Source organism: Choloepus didactylus, chromosome 18 (assembly GCF_015220235.1).
Source record: "Choloepus didactylus isolate mChoDid1 chromosome 18, mChoDid1.pri, whole genome shotgun sequence".
Classification (NCBI taxonomy): Eukaryota; Metazoa; Chordata; class Mammalia; order Pilosa; family Megalonychidae; genus Choloepus; species Choloepus didactylus.
In genome coordinates, this window is record NC_051324.1 from 59,142,908 (window position 1) to 59,158,535 (window position 15,628).

Consider the following 15,628-nt stretch of genomic DNA (forward strand, 5'->3'; position numbering starts at 1 on the left):
CTAATTGAACTCGGGACTCTTTTTCAGCTTTTTTAACAGTTGCTATATGTGCTAATACTGACATTCATATATGCCGAATTCTAGCTCTTGAGGTTCAGGTGTCACACAGATACCCAAAGTTCTAGGGACTGATCAGGTTATACACAAAGGGATCAGCATCTCGGGATCTGGAGATAGCCATTACAATTCAGGAATAGATGTGACTGCTGTAAGAGCTTACAATCTAGGGACCATTACAATAAGCATTCCTCTGATAATGTATGCTCTACGATTCAGTTCTGAGTTTACACATTGTAGTTAGTCCATATTGATGAGGCATTATAGTGTTTGCCTTTCTGACATAGTTCACTCAAAATGCTGTCTGCAGGATCCATTCACCTTGTTGCGTGTCTCACAGCTTCATTCCTTGCAGTTGCTCAATATCCCATTGTATGCACACACAACAGTTCACCATTCTATTCCTTAGTCAATGTACCCTTAGGCCACCTCCACCCATTGCAAATCTATGGCCAATTGATTTTTAACAGGGGCGCTAAGTCCATACTGTGTGGAAAAAGTAGACTCTTCAAGTACTGTTGGGAAAACTGGATGTCCACATACAAAAGAATGAAAGCAGACCCTTACCTCACACCATATGCAAAAATCAACTCAAAATATATCAAGGACCTATATATAAGAGCTAAAACTGAAACTCTTAGAAGCTAATGTAGGGACATATCTTCACAACCTGGGATTCAGCAGTGGATTTTTAGGTATGGCCCCAAAAGCATGAGCAACAAAAGAAACCATAGTTAAATTTGATTTCATCAAAATTTAAAAGTTTTGTGCATCATAGGGAGTTATCAAGTGAAAAGACAGCCTACAGAAAGGGAGAAAATAGTTTCAAACTATATATTGCAAAATGGATTAATAATCCAGGATGCATGAAAAATTCCTACACATCAACAACAAATAGACAAACAACCTAATTTAAAAATGGGCAGAGAGGGGCAAAATGGCAGCATAGAGAGGAGTGGAATTTAGTCCATCCCCTGGATCAACTAATAAACAACCAGGAACAACTAGTAAATAATTTGGAATGACTGCTGGGAGACAACCATGACTGTCCACACATTGTACACCAACCTGAATTGAGAGGAATGCCTGAGATCTCAGCATAGAATCTGTGAGTAAAAGCTGCGGAACTGCTCCAAGAGCCCCTCCCCCCATGGCATGCTGAGCTGCAAAACCTCACTGTGGTAGAGAGTGGCACTCTCCAAGCAAGCTAATATAGCTCAGCTGAGCTCCAGCTGGGGTTTTAATTAACAAGTATAGACTGCTGAATTCAAACTACAAACCCCCAATAAGCAGACAGAGGTTTTTGTGACAACTGACCTTAAAGAACCAGAAGACTCAACTGTCCCTGGAACGGGAGCCTAGAAGACCTGATGTTGCCTCTGGCCGATCAGTGAAACTGGGGGGCCGTGTACTTGCTCCAAAAGGGGACTTTCTGTCCCTTTTTCCCTCTCTCTCAATCTGAGGGGCTCAAAGAAGAAAGCCTCAGCCATATTCAGTTCACAGTGCTCTGACCCAGACAGGGGTGGAGATAACAGAGTCAGAGAGAAAATTCAAATGCACATGATAACTCCCTAGGGGTATATCTTCCCTAAGAGTAAGGAGGTGGGGCCCAGCTTTCCCTTCAGAACCAGACCCCAGAGCCTGGGGGGAAACAACCAAAACAGAAACTGAAGGGGCCACATCTCCTTACACCAGTCAGGAGCTACAGGCTGACTGGTGCCACCTGCTGGGCACGTTAGGAGAAGCACAGCAACTAGAGACCTCACAGGAAAGTCTGTGAATCTTCTAAGATACACCATAAATATAACTCCATTCTGAGACCTGAACCCATGCTGGTCTGGGAAAATCTGATTGGGGTAACCGAGGAAACCAGATGCCTAGACAACAGAGAACTACAGTCTGCACTAGGAAAAATGAAGATATGGTGCAATCAAAGGAATAAACTTACACCTCAATCAAGATACAGTTGAGATACTGTTTCACTTTAATGAAACAATCCATTAAAGATTTTCAAAGAAATATGCTAAATCAAATCAACAAACAAATCAACAATTTCAGGGAAGATATAACAAAAGAGATGAAGGCTATAAAGAAAATACTGGGTGAACATAATGTAGAAATTGCAAGTTTGAAAAAACAACTGGCAGAATCTATGGAAATGAAAGGCACAACACAAGAGATGTAAAACACAATGGAGACATACAACAGCAGATCTCAAGAGGCAGAAGAAAACACTCAGGAACTAGAAAACAAGACATCTGAAATCCTACACACAAAAGAACAGATAGGGAAAAGAATGGAAAAATATGAGCAACATCCCAGGGAATTGAATGACAACATGGAAGTGCATGAATGTATGTGTCATGGTGTTCCAGAAGGAGAAGAGAAGGGAAAAGGCGAAGAAGCAATAATAGAGTAAATAGTCAATGAAAATTTCCCATCTCTTAAGAAAGAGTTCCAAGAAGTACAGCATACCCCAAACAGAATAGATCTGAATGAACCTACACCAAGAAACTTAATAATCAGATTATCAAACATCAAAGACAGAGAATCCTGAAAGCAGCAAGAGAGAAGCGATCCATCACATACAAAAGAAGCTTAATAAGACTGTGCAGATTTCTCAGCAGAAACCATGGAGGCAAGAAGGAAGTGGTGTGATATATTTAAGATACTGAAAGAAAAAAACCAGGAATCCTATATCCGGCAAAACTGTCCTTCAAATATGAGGGAGAGTTTAAAATATTCTCTGACAAACAGACAATGAAAGAGTTTGTGAACAAGATACCTGCGCTACAGGAAATACTAAAGGGAACACTACAGACAGATAGGAAAAGACAGGAGTGAGAAGTTCAGAACACAGTTTTGGGTGATGGTATTACAGGAATGTAAGTACACTGAACAAAGATGACTGTGAGTATGGTTGAAAGAGGAAGGTTAGGAGCATGTGGGACACCAGAAGGAAAGAGGAAAGATAAAGACTGGGACTGTATAACTCAGTGAAACCTGGAGTGCTCAACAATTGTGATAAAATGTACAAATATGCTTTTACACGAGAGAGAATGAATGTCAACCTTGCAAGGTGTTAAAAATAAGGTGGGATTGGGGGGAAATTTACAATCAATGCAAACTAGAGACTGTGGTTTACAGAAACATTGTATTATGCTTCCTTTGATGTAACAAAGGCAATATACCAAAGCTAAATGCCTATAAGACAGGGACATAAGGGAGGGGTATGGGACTCTTGGCATTGGTGTGTTTGACTCTTTTATTCTATAGTTTAATTCTATCTTTCATTTCATTGCTTTTTAGCTGTCATCCTTTTTACTTTCTTTTTCTTTTGTCTCTCTACCTTCTTTGTCTCTCTTCCTCCTTTTTGGAAGAAATGTAGATGTCCTTATACAGATAGTGGTGATGGCGGCGAATACATAAATACATGACTATACAGGGAACCATCGATTGTTTACTTAGGATGGAATGTATGGTGTGTGAACAAAACTGTCTTAACAAAAAATGGGTTGATGAAGAAACCTGGAAGACATTATATTGAGTGAAATAAGACAGACACATAAGGACAAATATTGCAGAGTCTCACTGATATGAACTAATTATAATATGTGAACTCATAGAAATGAAATTTAAGTTAACAGAATACAGAATGAGGCTAAAGAATGGAGAGTGGTTGCTTATTATAAGCAGAATGTTCAACTAGGTTGAACTTAAGTTTTGAAGTGGACAGAAGTGATGGTAGCATGTTATTGTGAGAATAACTAACAGTGCTGAATGGTGTGTTAATGTGGTGGAAAGTGGAAGCTTAGAGTCACGTATGTCACCAGAAGGAAAGTTGGAGGTTAAAAGATGGGAATGTATAAAACAGTGAATCTTGTAGACAATGTCCGTGATTAACTGTACAAATATTAGAAATCTCTTTCATGAACTAGAACAAATGTATGACACTATAACTAAAAGTTAATAATGGAGGGGTATACAGGGAAAAACATACATATTGCAAACTATGTATTACAGTTAACAGTATTTCATCAACAGTAACAAATGTACTATACCAATACTATGAGTCAGTAATGGAAGGGGGGGTGTTTAGGGGTAGGAGAGGAATTGAGTTTTCTTTTTTGTCTTTATTTCTTTTCTGGAGTAATACAAATATTCTAAAAAATGGAAAAAAATGTGATGGATGCACAGCTGTATGATGGTACCATGGGCAACTGATTGTGCACTTTGGATCTTTGGATAATTGTATGGTATGTGAACAATCTTAATAAAATTAAATATTTAAAAAATGGACAAAGGAATTGAAAAGACATTTCTCTAAAGAAAACATACAGATGGTCAATAAGCATGAAAAGATGCCCAACACCATTAGCCATTAGGGAAATACAAATTAAAATCACAGTGAGATAACACTTCATACACACAAGGATGACTTTTTTTTTTTTTTAATGGAAAATAGTGTGTCAGAGAGGATGCAGAAAAAAATTGGTGCTCCTAGCACATTGTTGTTGGGTATATGAAATGGTGCAGCCACTGTGGGAAGCAACATGGTGGTTCCTCTGAAAGTTAAATATAGAATTACTAGTTGGCCAGGCTATCCCACTTCTAGGTATATACCCAGTGAATGAAAACAGGGTCATGAACACCAAACACCATTGTTTATAAAAGCATTATTCAAAATAGCCAAAAGCTAACAACCTAAATGTCCAACAACAAGTGAATGGATAAACAAAATGTAGTACATCCACACAATGGAATATTATTTTGCCATAAGAGAAAATTAAATTGAGACATGCTGCAACATAGAAGAACCTTGAAAACATGCTCAGTGAAATATGCAAGACACAAAAGGACAAAAATTGTATCATATCATTTATAAGAGGTGACTAGAAATGGCAAATTCGCAGAGATGGAAAGCAGATTACATGGTATCATGAGAACGGGAAAGAAGGAGTGTTTGTAAAAACCTTTAAAAACTAAAAATCTCAGACGTATTTGATAAAATACTGACTTGTCCGTTAAATTGTAAGTATAGCTTTTTCTTATCTTTTTGGTGAAACCGATTTTCTTTTCCAATTTCATGTTTTCTCTGTGACTTGTATAAAAATCAGGTTAAACGTGAATGTTAAAACATTAATATTTGGCCTACCACAGAAGGTTGTTTAATTTCACCTAGTATTATTACTACATATTCACATAAAAACCATAATACATGGCAGTAATTTGGTCCCATGAGAAGAGTACCCAGTGCTCTACCTATATATATGTAAATTGTATCAGCTTGCTTTCCTCTTACTAGTTTTTCTATTTCAGGCTGAAAGAATATTCTCAGAAGTTAGAAGGATTGAGAATTATAGAGTTGAAGGCATGGAAATCTATTCTACAACACTTTGGCATCTTCAAAAAGATGTTGCTCTTTCAGTTCTTTCAAAAGACTTAACAGACATGGACAAAAATTCACCAGAGGTATGTTCACTGAAACACTGCGCTTGCATAGTTATCATTTAATCACCTTTAACAAATAGAGAAGAACTAAATAATTCAAATGCCATTTACTGTCATCCACACTTATTTTTATATACTCCTCCATTTAGGCAGGGACCCAGAGAAGAAGAAAAAGTCCTAGAATATGTTGTACAAATTCATAAATAGACAAATTGTGAAGACATTTCATTTAGGATTAATCAAGATTTAACTGTTAAAATTGCTGGTGTCACCAAGATTAGAATTCATTAAAGAGAAATTTTATAGTTTGAAAATGTGCTAATTTTTAAATTAAATAACATTAGTAATTTTAATTGTCATTTTAAGACATAGGCAGAGTTAATTTTGCATGCTCTCCTCTAGTAGGAACTATATTTCAGTGCTTCTCAAGAATGTCTAGAGACTTTCATAAAACATAATGTATTTAAGTTCTGAATTAAGTATGTCTATTAAAACTCTTCAGTTTTTGTCTTTATGTTCTAAGCTGAGTCTGGGGCTTGATTCTAGTCATAGATTTGGTTTTGTTAATTAGAAAAAAATAAAGCAAAATTTTAATTGTGCATTTGGTTTTTGTTTCCATTTTTTTAAAGGCCTGGTGTGCTGCAGGGAACTGTTTCAGTTTACAACGGGAGCATGATATTGCAATTAAGTTCTTTCAGAGAGCTATCCAAGTTGATCCAAATTATGCTTATGCCTATACTCTATTAGGGCATGAGTTCGTGTTAACTGAAGAATTAGACAAAGCATTAGCTTGTTTTCGAAATGCTATCAGAGTCAATCCTAGGCATTATAATGCATGGTAAGTGCTAATAAAATGCATAGGCAAATTCTTTATTGACGAGGCTGACACTCAGTAGTTTTTCCTGTTAGATATCTCTTTATTATGATGCATTTGGTTATTAATACTTAAGGATGGTACATACTAGTTGATAACTTCTAACTGAGATGTTTTTATGTGAAACGTATACTACTTTTAACTAACTTAAATTTAACTAATGATTATTAAAATACTAGGTGTTTGTAATCAGTAGTTTCATCCTTTTCTCACCAAGCTTTTTTTTTCAATTCAGTTTTATTGAGAAATATTCACATACCATACAGTCATCCATGGTGTACAATCAACTGTTCACAGTACCATCTTATAGTTGTGTATTCATCACTCCAATCTATTTTTGAACATTTTCCTTACACCAGAAAGAATCAGAATCAGAATAAAAAATTAAAATTAAAAAAAAACACCCAGATCACCCCCGCCATTCCTATTTTTCATTTAGGTTTTGTCCCCATTTTTCTACTCATCCATCCATACACTGGATAAAGGGAGTGCAATCCACAGGGATTTCACAATCACACTGTCACCCATTGTAAGCTACACTGTTATACAGTCGTCTTTAAGAGTCATGGCTACTGGGTTGGAGTTTGGTAGTTTCAGTCATTTACTTCTAGCTATTCTAACATATTAAAACCTAAAAAGTGCTATCTATATAGTGCATAAGAATGTCCATCAGAATGACCTCTCGACTCCATTTGAAATCTCTCAGCTACTGAAGCTCCATTTCATTTCATTTTGCATCCCCCTTTTAGTCAAGAAGATGTTCTCAATCCCATGATGCCAGATCCAGATTCATCCCCGGGAGTCATATCCTGCATTGCCAGGGAGATTTACACCCCTGGGAGTCAAGTCCCACGTAGAGGGGAGAGCAGTGAGATCACCCGCCAAGGTGGCTTAGTTAGAGAGAGAGGGCCACATCTGAGCAACAAAGAGACACTTAGGGGGAGACTCTGAGGCACAATTATAAGCAGGGTTAGCCTCTCCTTGCAGCAACAAGCTTCATGGGGGCCAGCCCCAAAGACGGGTCAGCACATCAAGCCGTCAGTCCCCAATGTTTGTGAGAACATCAGCAACAATCCAGGTTCTCACCAAGCTTTTACAAATAGTTGGCTTTGTTAATTGTTTTGTTACTTAGAACATGAAAATGATGATTAGGATAGAAAGTCATTGAAAAGTGGAGAAGAAGAGTATAATTCACCCATTGGGTAAAAAAGAATAAATACTGAAAAATATTCACTAGTGGTTGCTCTTTAATATATAATCATGAATATTTATTTCTACTCAGTGTTCTAGTTTATTAAATAGTATCTCTATTTTACTTTTTTATACTCATGCACAATTAGACAAATAGGAAGTTACTATCTGGCTCATATTATCAAACAAAAAAGACGTGAAATTTTTTTCCCTATTTCTGCCTCAATATCATAGTTACTGCTGGCATTTTATTGTATTTTTCTTAACTGAATAGTTTAAATATCAAGGAAAAGTATAATTCTGAAATTATAACTATAGTAGTTTTTGTGTCAGGCTTTTTTTATATTTTGGGTTTAATTATTATAGCAGTTGAGTTTTATCATTCTATTTGTCACTAAATCTAAAGCATTAGATGATTATTCTATATTTTTGGGTTTGCATATGTTTTTTAATGTGTCATATTTAATTTCTGTGTAGTTGCGTGGCCTGAAAGATTGCCTCATAGTTGCCAGCTTTTACTGACATAAAACAGTCAAGTTTGCTGATACTGACTTTTCATATAGATATAAATTCTATGTAATATTTTAAGAACTCAGTTGTTAGTAGTACCTGTGTTGTTTTATAAATGTGTAGTGTCCTGCTATATATTGCAATAGTTGCATTCTTAAGCAGCATTTGTAAAAATAATATTTTCAGTCAGAGAAAAAGGAAAATTCAGACCAGCAAGCATTTACTGGGAGGAATTTAAGTAATAAGGTATTTAGGTAGGTCTAACCATCTAACCAAACACTAAGCAAATTTATTATTCCAACTTTAACATAAATAGCCTTTCTTTTCTTACCGCCACCTTCACCATCATTAGCATAGAGCTTTTTTATGTTTTCTTCCCCTATAACACCATTATAATGATTAAAAAGGCACTCTCATAAGGCAAACATTTGTGTTTTTTCATTATGCATTTCGAGCTCATTCCCCATCATAATCGTCATCTAGTTATGGCCCAAAGAGGTCTCCTTAATGTAAATTAGTCACACTATATGGATGTGTTGGCGTTTGATCATTTGATGTTTTGAAAATTCAGGAGAAATAACTGTATATCGACTTGATATACTATTACAAAGCCTTTAAAAATTATAATTCTGTAATCTATAAATATAGGATCATGTTTTTGATACAGTAAGTAGAAGAAAGGGAGGCCAAACATGATTCTATGCATCCTGCAATTATAATGATATATGTATACATTTGGACAAAGCGTATGGAAATAATGTCATGATTAGAAGTTCAGGTTTTAGAATTGTGAAGGAAAGATCTGCTTAGAATCCTTATTAGTTGTGTAACTTTGGACAAGTTATTTAACTTCTCTAAGCTTCAGTTTTCTTATTTGAAAATGATAAGAGTATTTGCCTCTTTGGTTTTCTGATAATTAAATGAGATAATTCATATAAAGCATTTAGTAAAGTTCTTGGCACACACATAATAACCACTCAGTAAAAATTAGCTATTAAATATAGATTTTATGGTGGGCTTAAGGATATGTTTTGGGGTTTTACCACTACTGTCATAGCTTTACTTAATTGATTTGATTTATTGCTTTTACTTGTAAAAGTGACTCCTTCTGTTCTTTTGACTGCTTTGATGCTTTTTATCATGACTGATACTTTTTTTGCCTTCCCTCTAAAACCACCAGGATTTTCCACTGGTTTATTAAAATACCAGATTCCATACATATACTCATATAAGTTGAACTAGGTGTTAAGTTAGCAGCCAAAAGTTCTTATTCCTAAATTTCTTACATTTCATGCTTTCAGGTATGGCTTAGGAATGATTTATTATAAACAGGAAAAATTCAGCCTTGCAGAAATGCATTTCCAGAAAGCACTTGATATCAACCCTCAAAGTTCAGTCTTACTTTGCCACATTGGAGTAGTAAGTAGTTTTCCAGTAATTTCTAATATTGCTCTATTAATTTCCTTTTTGAAATACATTTGTTACTGACTTAATTCTATAATGAAAATTGGGACTTTTGTGGCTGTTGGTCTTGTTCTTAAAACAGTATCCTGGAGTTTTTTTATGGCGAAAACCATCACCTTTTCACTTGCATATGGAAAGATCACTAGAGTGCCATTATTCCTTGCAAGTCACTTAGTTTCTCTGAGCTCCTATTTTATGAATGACAGGAGTACCTACCTGCCTTGCCTAGCTCTTAGGGTTGTTAGAGTCTCAAATGAGATTCTTCATATTTTTGAAAGCATATTTTCATATGCTAATATTAACTTCTAAATTAAATAATTAGTATTTCAAGGTAGTGGTTCCCTGTGTTTAAGCCTCTGAGTGATAGAGGTATATCAGAACTAATTTAAATTCTTCTAAGATGATGTGGATCACCATTTTTATGTTTACATCTTTAAAAAGTATCTGATAATAAAAGTGTACTTTGATAGGAAAAAAGATATGTTTGTTTTTTAAATTTTTTTAAATCTCATTTTGTAATCTTATTTTTTAAATCTCATTTTTTAGTTTCTCTGTAAAGTTCTTCCCTTCCCCACCCACATTTGACCCCCAGTAATTTTGGCTTTTTGGGAATGGCATACAGTAAGAGGAAATTATGTTAGTTTGGAACTTCACTATTTAATGAGGGAACATTTTTAGCTCTTTATTGACTGTTTATGCTGAATTCAGCCATGATAATTTTCTTAAAAATTGACATGGTAACGTCTTTTATATTAGATACTTACAAGAAGTAAGGAGAAAAATATATCTACTTAAAATTTATTTTGTTCTGTCACCACTTTATTTAAATAAGCAAATTAGACAAGTATCTCTTGACACTTTTAAGTGAAGTTGGGTACATTTGACAGTAAGCATTCTTCTAAAGTTATTGTGGAAGAGAGTGTTTTAAAATTTTGCATTGTTTATTTGAAGAAGTTTTCAGAGTATGCTTTTCTCTTTCAGGGAACTAGTATTTGGCCACATGTAATAATAACTTTTTGCAAATATAATTGCATAGAAACGTTTACCTGACAGATTTTGGCAATACCCACTCTCACATTCTTGTGACAATGGTAGTTGTTAAAATCCCGCAGCCACATCCATTCACCCCACTTTATTTTTAGCATGTAATTTTTTCAAGGTAAGAACATAGCAGAATATGAGAATATACATGTGAATGAATAGTGAAGCTAGGTAATTTTTTTAATCTTTTAAAAGTTAAGTTATTTAAAATAACTGAAAATTTTCATTTCCCAGTAGTACAGATCAGTAGTGTTACAATTGTGTAAAGCAGAATCCCCCCCCCCCCATAAATTCCTAAAATAGGTAAAGGTGTAATTGTTCTGAGTGAAACAGAGTTGGTAAGATTTAGGGCCAAATCTTCTAGGGATTCTTTGAACACAGTTTTGAAAATTCTCATATTTGGAGGACCTGTTATGGGTCTATTATGACCTGTTAAAATGTAAGTATTATCTAACCAAATAATAGAGGCTTCTCTTGTGAAGGGAAAACCAAGGTTTTGCATGCCTTTTAGACTTACATGTAATCTGCTCTAAAGATAGAATCTTGATTTTCATTATGAGTACATAATGGTGGCTAAAAGAGCATGAAATTGGGAGCCAGAAGACCTAGATTCTGATCCCAGAGCAAGTTATATAACATTTTTGGACTTAAGTATTCTTATCTTTAAAGTGAAGCAGTTGAACTGGAATTTGAGAGGTAATCTATTAGTAGCTTGATAATCATTAACCAAGTCTACTTTTACCCAATGAACAATCCAGATAGACTATACAACAATTTCTGAAGACTTTGTTATCTGTATGTTGCTTTAAAATCATATTCTTTGGTTCTCACCTTTCTTCATAAACATTAAGAGGATATATAAATATGATCTCTATTCCTTACAGGTTCAGCATGCATTAAAAAAATCTGAGAAGGCTTTGGATACCTTAAACAAAGCCATTGTTATTGATCCCAAGAACCCTCTATGCAAATTTCACAGAGCCTCAGTTTTATTTGCAAATGAAAAATATAAGGTAAGATAGATAGGGTCTTATGCATTACATTGCTGAAGTTGAATGTATTGTTTTTACTTTTTTTTTTTTTGGATGTATTGTTTTTAATAAACTAAAACTTAATTTAGACATTTGATCTGAGACAGTTCATTTTCCCCATTTTCAAAAGCTATTAATTTCATTTTGTGATTTTACTTCATTCACGAAATACTCACAGGAAGGATGGGTATGTGGATATTTAGGAATGTGTGATTATCCCTTGTAAAGATTCACTATTTAGAAAGGCTGTTTTCTTTTCCATCAAGGAATTATCGTAAAGGTAACAACTAAACCATCCTCTTAGAACCAAAATAAGTGAACAGGTGACAAAGGAATGTGTGTGTGTGCGTGTGTGTGTGTGTGTGTATTTATTCAAAAAAATTTTGAGTACCTACTATGTATTAGGCTCTGTGCTAGCACTAGGGATATAGTGGAGAGCAAAACATATTTTCTGCCTTTGGGAAATTTTACCATCTAGTACCCTTCTAGAGGGAGAACAGTCACTAACCAAATTATCACAAAAATAATATGTGTTAAGTACATGAAAGAAAAGTGTGGTGAGCCGTGAGAGTATATAACAAGGAGAGTAGATCTAGTCTGATGTGTTTCTCTCCTTACTTCCCTCTCTCTTTTTTCAAATTATGGATCCATAGCCTAAAAAATGTAGTGAGGAAAGAAGATGAGGAAAATTGAGAAAGATAAAAGAAGTATAAAGTGACATGGGATTTTTGTTGTAATTTATTCAGTCATACCAGGAATCCAAAGTTTTTTTAAAAGTTCAAGTTCTACTTTTTTTAATAAATTTAGGCTCTTTTTATTAAAAATAGTAAAATTTTAGTTAAAAAAAAAAAAAAAAGAAAAGAAAACACCCCAAATTTAAGTGCATAGAAAAACTTGGACCAAATAATCCATTTTGGTAGACTCTTTCCCCAGAAATCTGTTCTTCCAATACACACTATTTGCTGAAATTGAAAATGCAAAACCAGACTAATAAAGGTATATAAAGGATTAAATATTATATAATTTATTCTTTGTCATAATTATTCAGTAACTCTTCTAGTTTTGCTCTTTTGCTTTATGAAGAAGTGGATTTTCTAATGCTACTGTTTTTGTCCTTTTACAAATTCCTTATTTTGAATCTAACACTTTTCAACTTTTAACTTGCTCTTTGAGGTATTATGATTGTAATTCAGCAATTGTTTTCATGGTTTTGCTTCTTTGTACTTCTTTAGATATATGGTAAGTTTCTTAAATTGAAAGATTTTATTCAATTTATTATTCTTAAAACTATTTTAATCCCAACACACCTACTAGGTGTGCCATATAAATCAAGTCTTTACTTGTATCAAGGAGCCCAAGTTCTGATCTGATCCATTCCTCAGGCTTTGTTGTTTATAGCCAGTTTTGGGTACTAGCCAGGGACTTGGCTCAATTTTAAGGCCTACTTTGATATATATTGACTGAATATACATAATGACCATATGAGAAAGGGCATAAGGAAAAGTTACTGATTGCTTCTGAAATGTTTTCACTCCAAAATGGAAATCAAATGGTGGAAAAGGGCCACCTCAACTTCTCTGTAGCTAAAACATTGCTAGCCACTACCCTGGATTAATGTGTTCCTATACATATCTAATCATTTAAGCCTTAAGTCTTTTAGGCAAATTGTTAGACACTGTTGCTCAATGAGTCTTTGTAATTAGACTATGGGGGTAAGAAGCATGATAGTTGCACAAAATTGTGATAATTATAAAATGCAGTCAGGAGAGAGAACCTAAGATGGCGGCTAGGTGACACAGGCAAAAAAACACCTCCTTGAAAAATGCTAGATAAAAACCAGAAAGTGACCCAGAATACCACTTCCAGTGATGCACCAGTTGGACAAGGGCTGCTAAAACCACAGGGACCGTGCACTTGGTGAAACTGGGAGTCTGGATTCTGAAACGAGTGAGTAAGCCGGATGAAAGTCCTATAGCCGTGCTGTGGTGTGGGGAAACTGCAGGTTGGCATTTGGAGATGGACTAGTTCTTTTAAAAAAAAAAAAAAAAAACAAACCTGAGAGCAGCTACAGATATGGCAGTGAGAACCGCGCAGTAAAGCACTGCAGGAGCGGGCTGTAGCCAACGCCTTAGTGTCTGGCATGGAGGATAGCCCTCCCCACACCTGCTGCTGATTGTCCCGGGGCCAGAGGGACAGAGGGGACAGCCAAAAGGAGAAAGAAACCACACCTCTTGCAGCCGGCTTCCCGGCGTGCTGGCGACACTCCTGCCTGGGGCAATACCCACAGCCCAGAGCTGCGCCAGGAAACCCAGTCTGACGGGGAGTGTATCCCACGGCACCCCACACATGCCACAATATCGGCCGTGGACGGTGGCCTTGGGTGCAACCATAGCTAGTTGTCCCGGAGCTGGGAAGGTGGAGCTGAATTGAGACGCCCCATTCAGCCATTTTTGCATCAGGCTGGGAGCGCCCCTGCACAGGGCTTCCCTTGAGGGAAGGTGAGCACTTGTGACGTAGCACAGCCTTCCCTCAGCAGAGGTCCTGGAAGATCACAGCTATCAAGCAAAGCAAATGCCAAGAGGCCAAAAACAGCAGAAAATATTAAAGCATTTGCTAAAACCAGACGATATGGAGAACCCAATCCCAAACACCCAAATCAAATGATCGGAGGAGGCACAGTACTTGGCACAGTTAATCAAAGGACTACAGTCAAAGAATGAGAGCATGGCACAGGATATAAAGGACATAAAGAAGACCCTAGAAGAGCATAAAGAAGAAATCGCAAGAGTAAATAAAAAAATAGAAGATCTTATGGAAATAAAAGAAATTGTTGGCCAAATTAAAAAGACTCTGGATGTTCATAATACAGGATTAGAGGAAGTTGAACAACAACTCAGCGTCCTAGAAGACCACAGAACAGAAAATGAAAGAACAAAAGAACGGAGAAAAAAATGGAAAAAATCAAAATGGATCTCAGGAATATGATAGATAAAATAAAACGTCCAAATTTAAGACTCATTGATGTCCCAAAAGGGGACGAGAAGGGTAAAGGTCTAGAAAGAGTATTCAAAGAAATTGTTGGGGAAAACTTCCCAAACCTTATACACAATATAAATACACAAAGCATAAATGCCCAGTGAACTCCAAATAGAATAAATCCAAATAAACCCACTCCAAGACATATTCTGATCAGACTCTCAAATACTGAAGAGAAGGAGCAAGTTCTGAAAGCAGCAAGAGAAAAGCAATTCACCACATACAAAGGAAACAACATAAGACGAAGTAGTGACTACTCAGCGGCCACCATGGATGCGAGAAGGCAGTGGCATGACATATTTAAAATTCTGAGAGAGAAAAATTTCCAGCCAAGAATACTTTATCCAGCAAAACTCTCCTTCAAATTTGAGGGAGAGCTTAAATTTTTCACAGACAAACAAATGCTGAGAGATGTTGCCAATAAAAGACCTGCCCTACTTCAGATACTAAAGGGAGCCCTACCGACAGAGAAACAAAGAAAGGAGAGAGAGATATAGAGAATTTTAACAGGCATATATAGAACCTTACATCCCAAATCACCAGGACACACATTTGTCTCTAGTGATCACAGATCTTTCTCCAGAATAGACCATATGCTGGGACATAAAACAAGCCTCAATAAATTAAAAAAAAAAAAAAAAAAAAAAGTTGAATATATTCAAAGCACGTTCTCTTGACCACAATGGAATACAAATAGAAGTCAATAATTTTTTATTTGTAACTCCACTATTTACTTCCTACAGGATATAAAATACATAAACTCTAATGACAAATCAGTGGTTTTGGACTCAATGTAAAATATGTAATATTTGACAAGAACTATATAAAGGCGGGGGAATGGAGGAGTATAGGAACATAGTTTACGAGTCCTATTGAAGTTAAGTTGGTATCAAAGAAAACCAAGATTGTTACAGATTTAAGAGTTTAATTTTAAGCCCCACAGTAAACACAAAGAAATTATCGGAGAATATGA

The 15,628-nt window shown here is 35.7% G+C and overlaps 1 protein-coding gene across 6 annotated transcripts in view; it reads left to right on the plus strand.

The window, feature by feature from the left end:
• CDC27 (cell division cycle 27) overlaps positions 1 to 15,628 on the plus strand; it is a 116,933-nt gene that overhangs the window by 83,758 nt on the left and 17,547 nt on the right. For all 6 annotated transcript variants that reach the window (XR_005212600.1, XM_037808405.1, XM_037808407.1 and 3 more), the window contains 4 exons: positions 5,377 to 5,529; positions 6,138 to 6,346; positions 9,385 to 9,502; positions 11,473 to 11,601. Coding sequence is in view for 5 of the 6 variants with exons in the window: in XM_037808405.1 (XP_037664333.1) it covers positions 5,377 to 5,529; positions 6,138 to 6,346; positions 9,385 to 9,502; positions 11,473 to 11,601 (609 nt within the window). In the remaining variant the exon portion in view is untranslated. The remainder of the gene's footprint in view (positions 1 to 5,376; positions 5,530 to 6,137; positions 6,347 to 9,384; positions 9,503 to 11,472; positions 11,602 to 15,628) is intronic.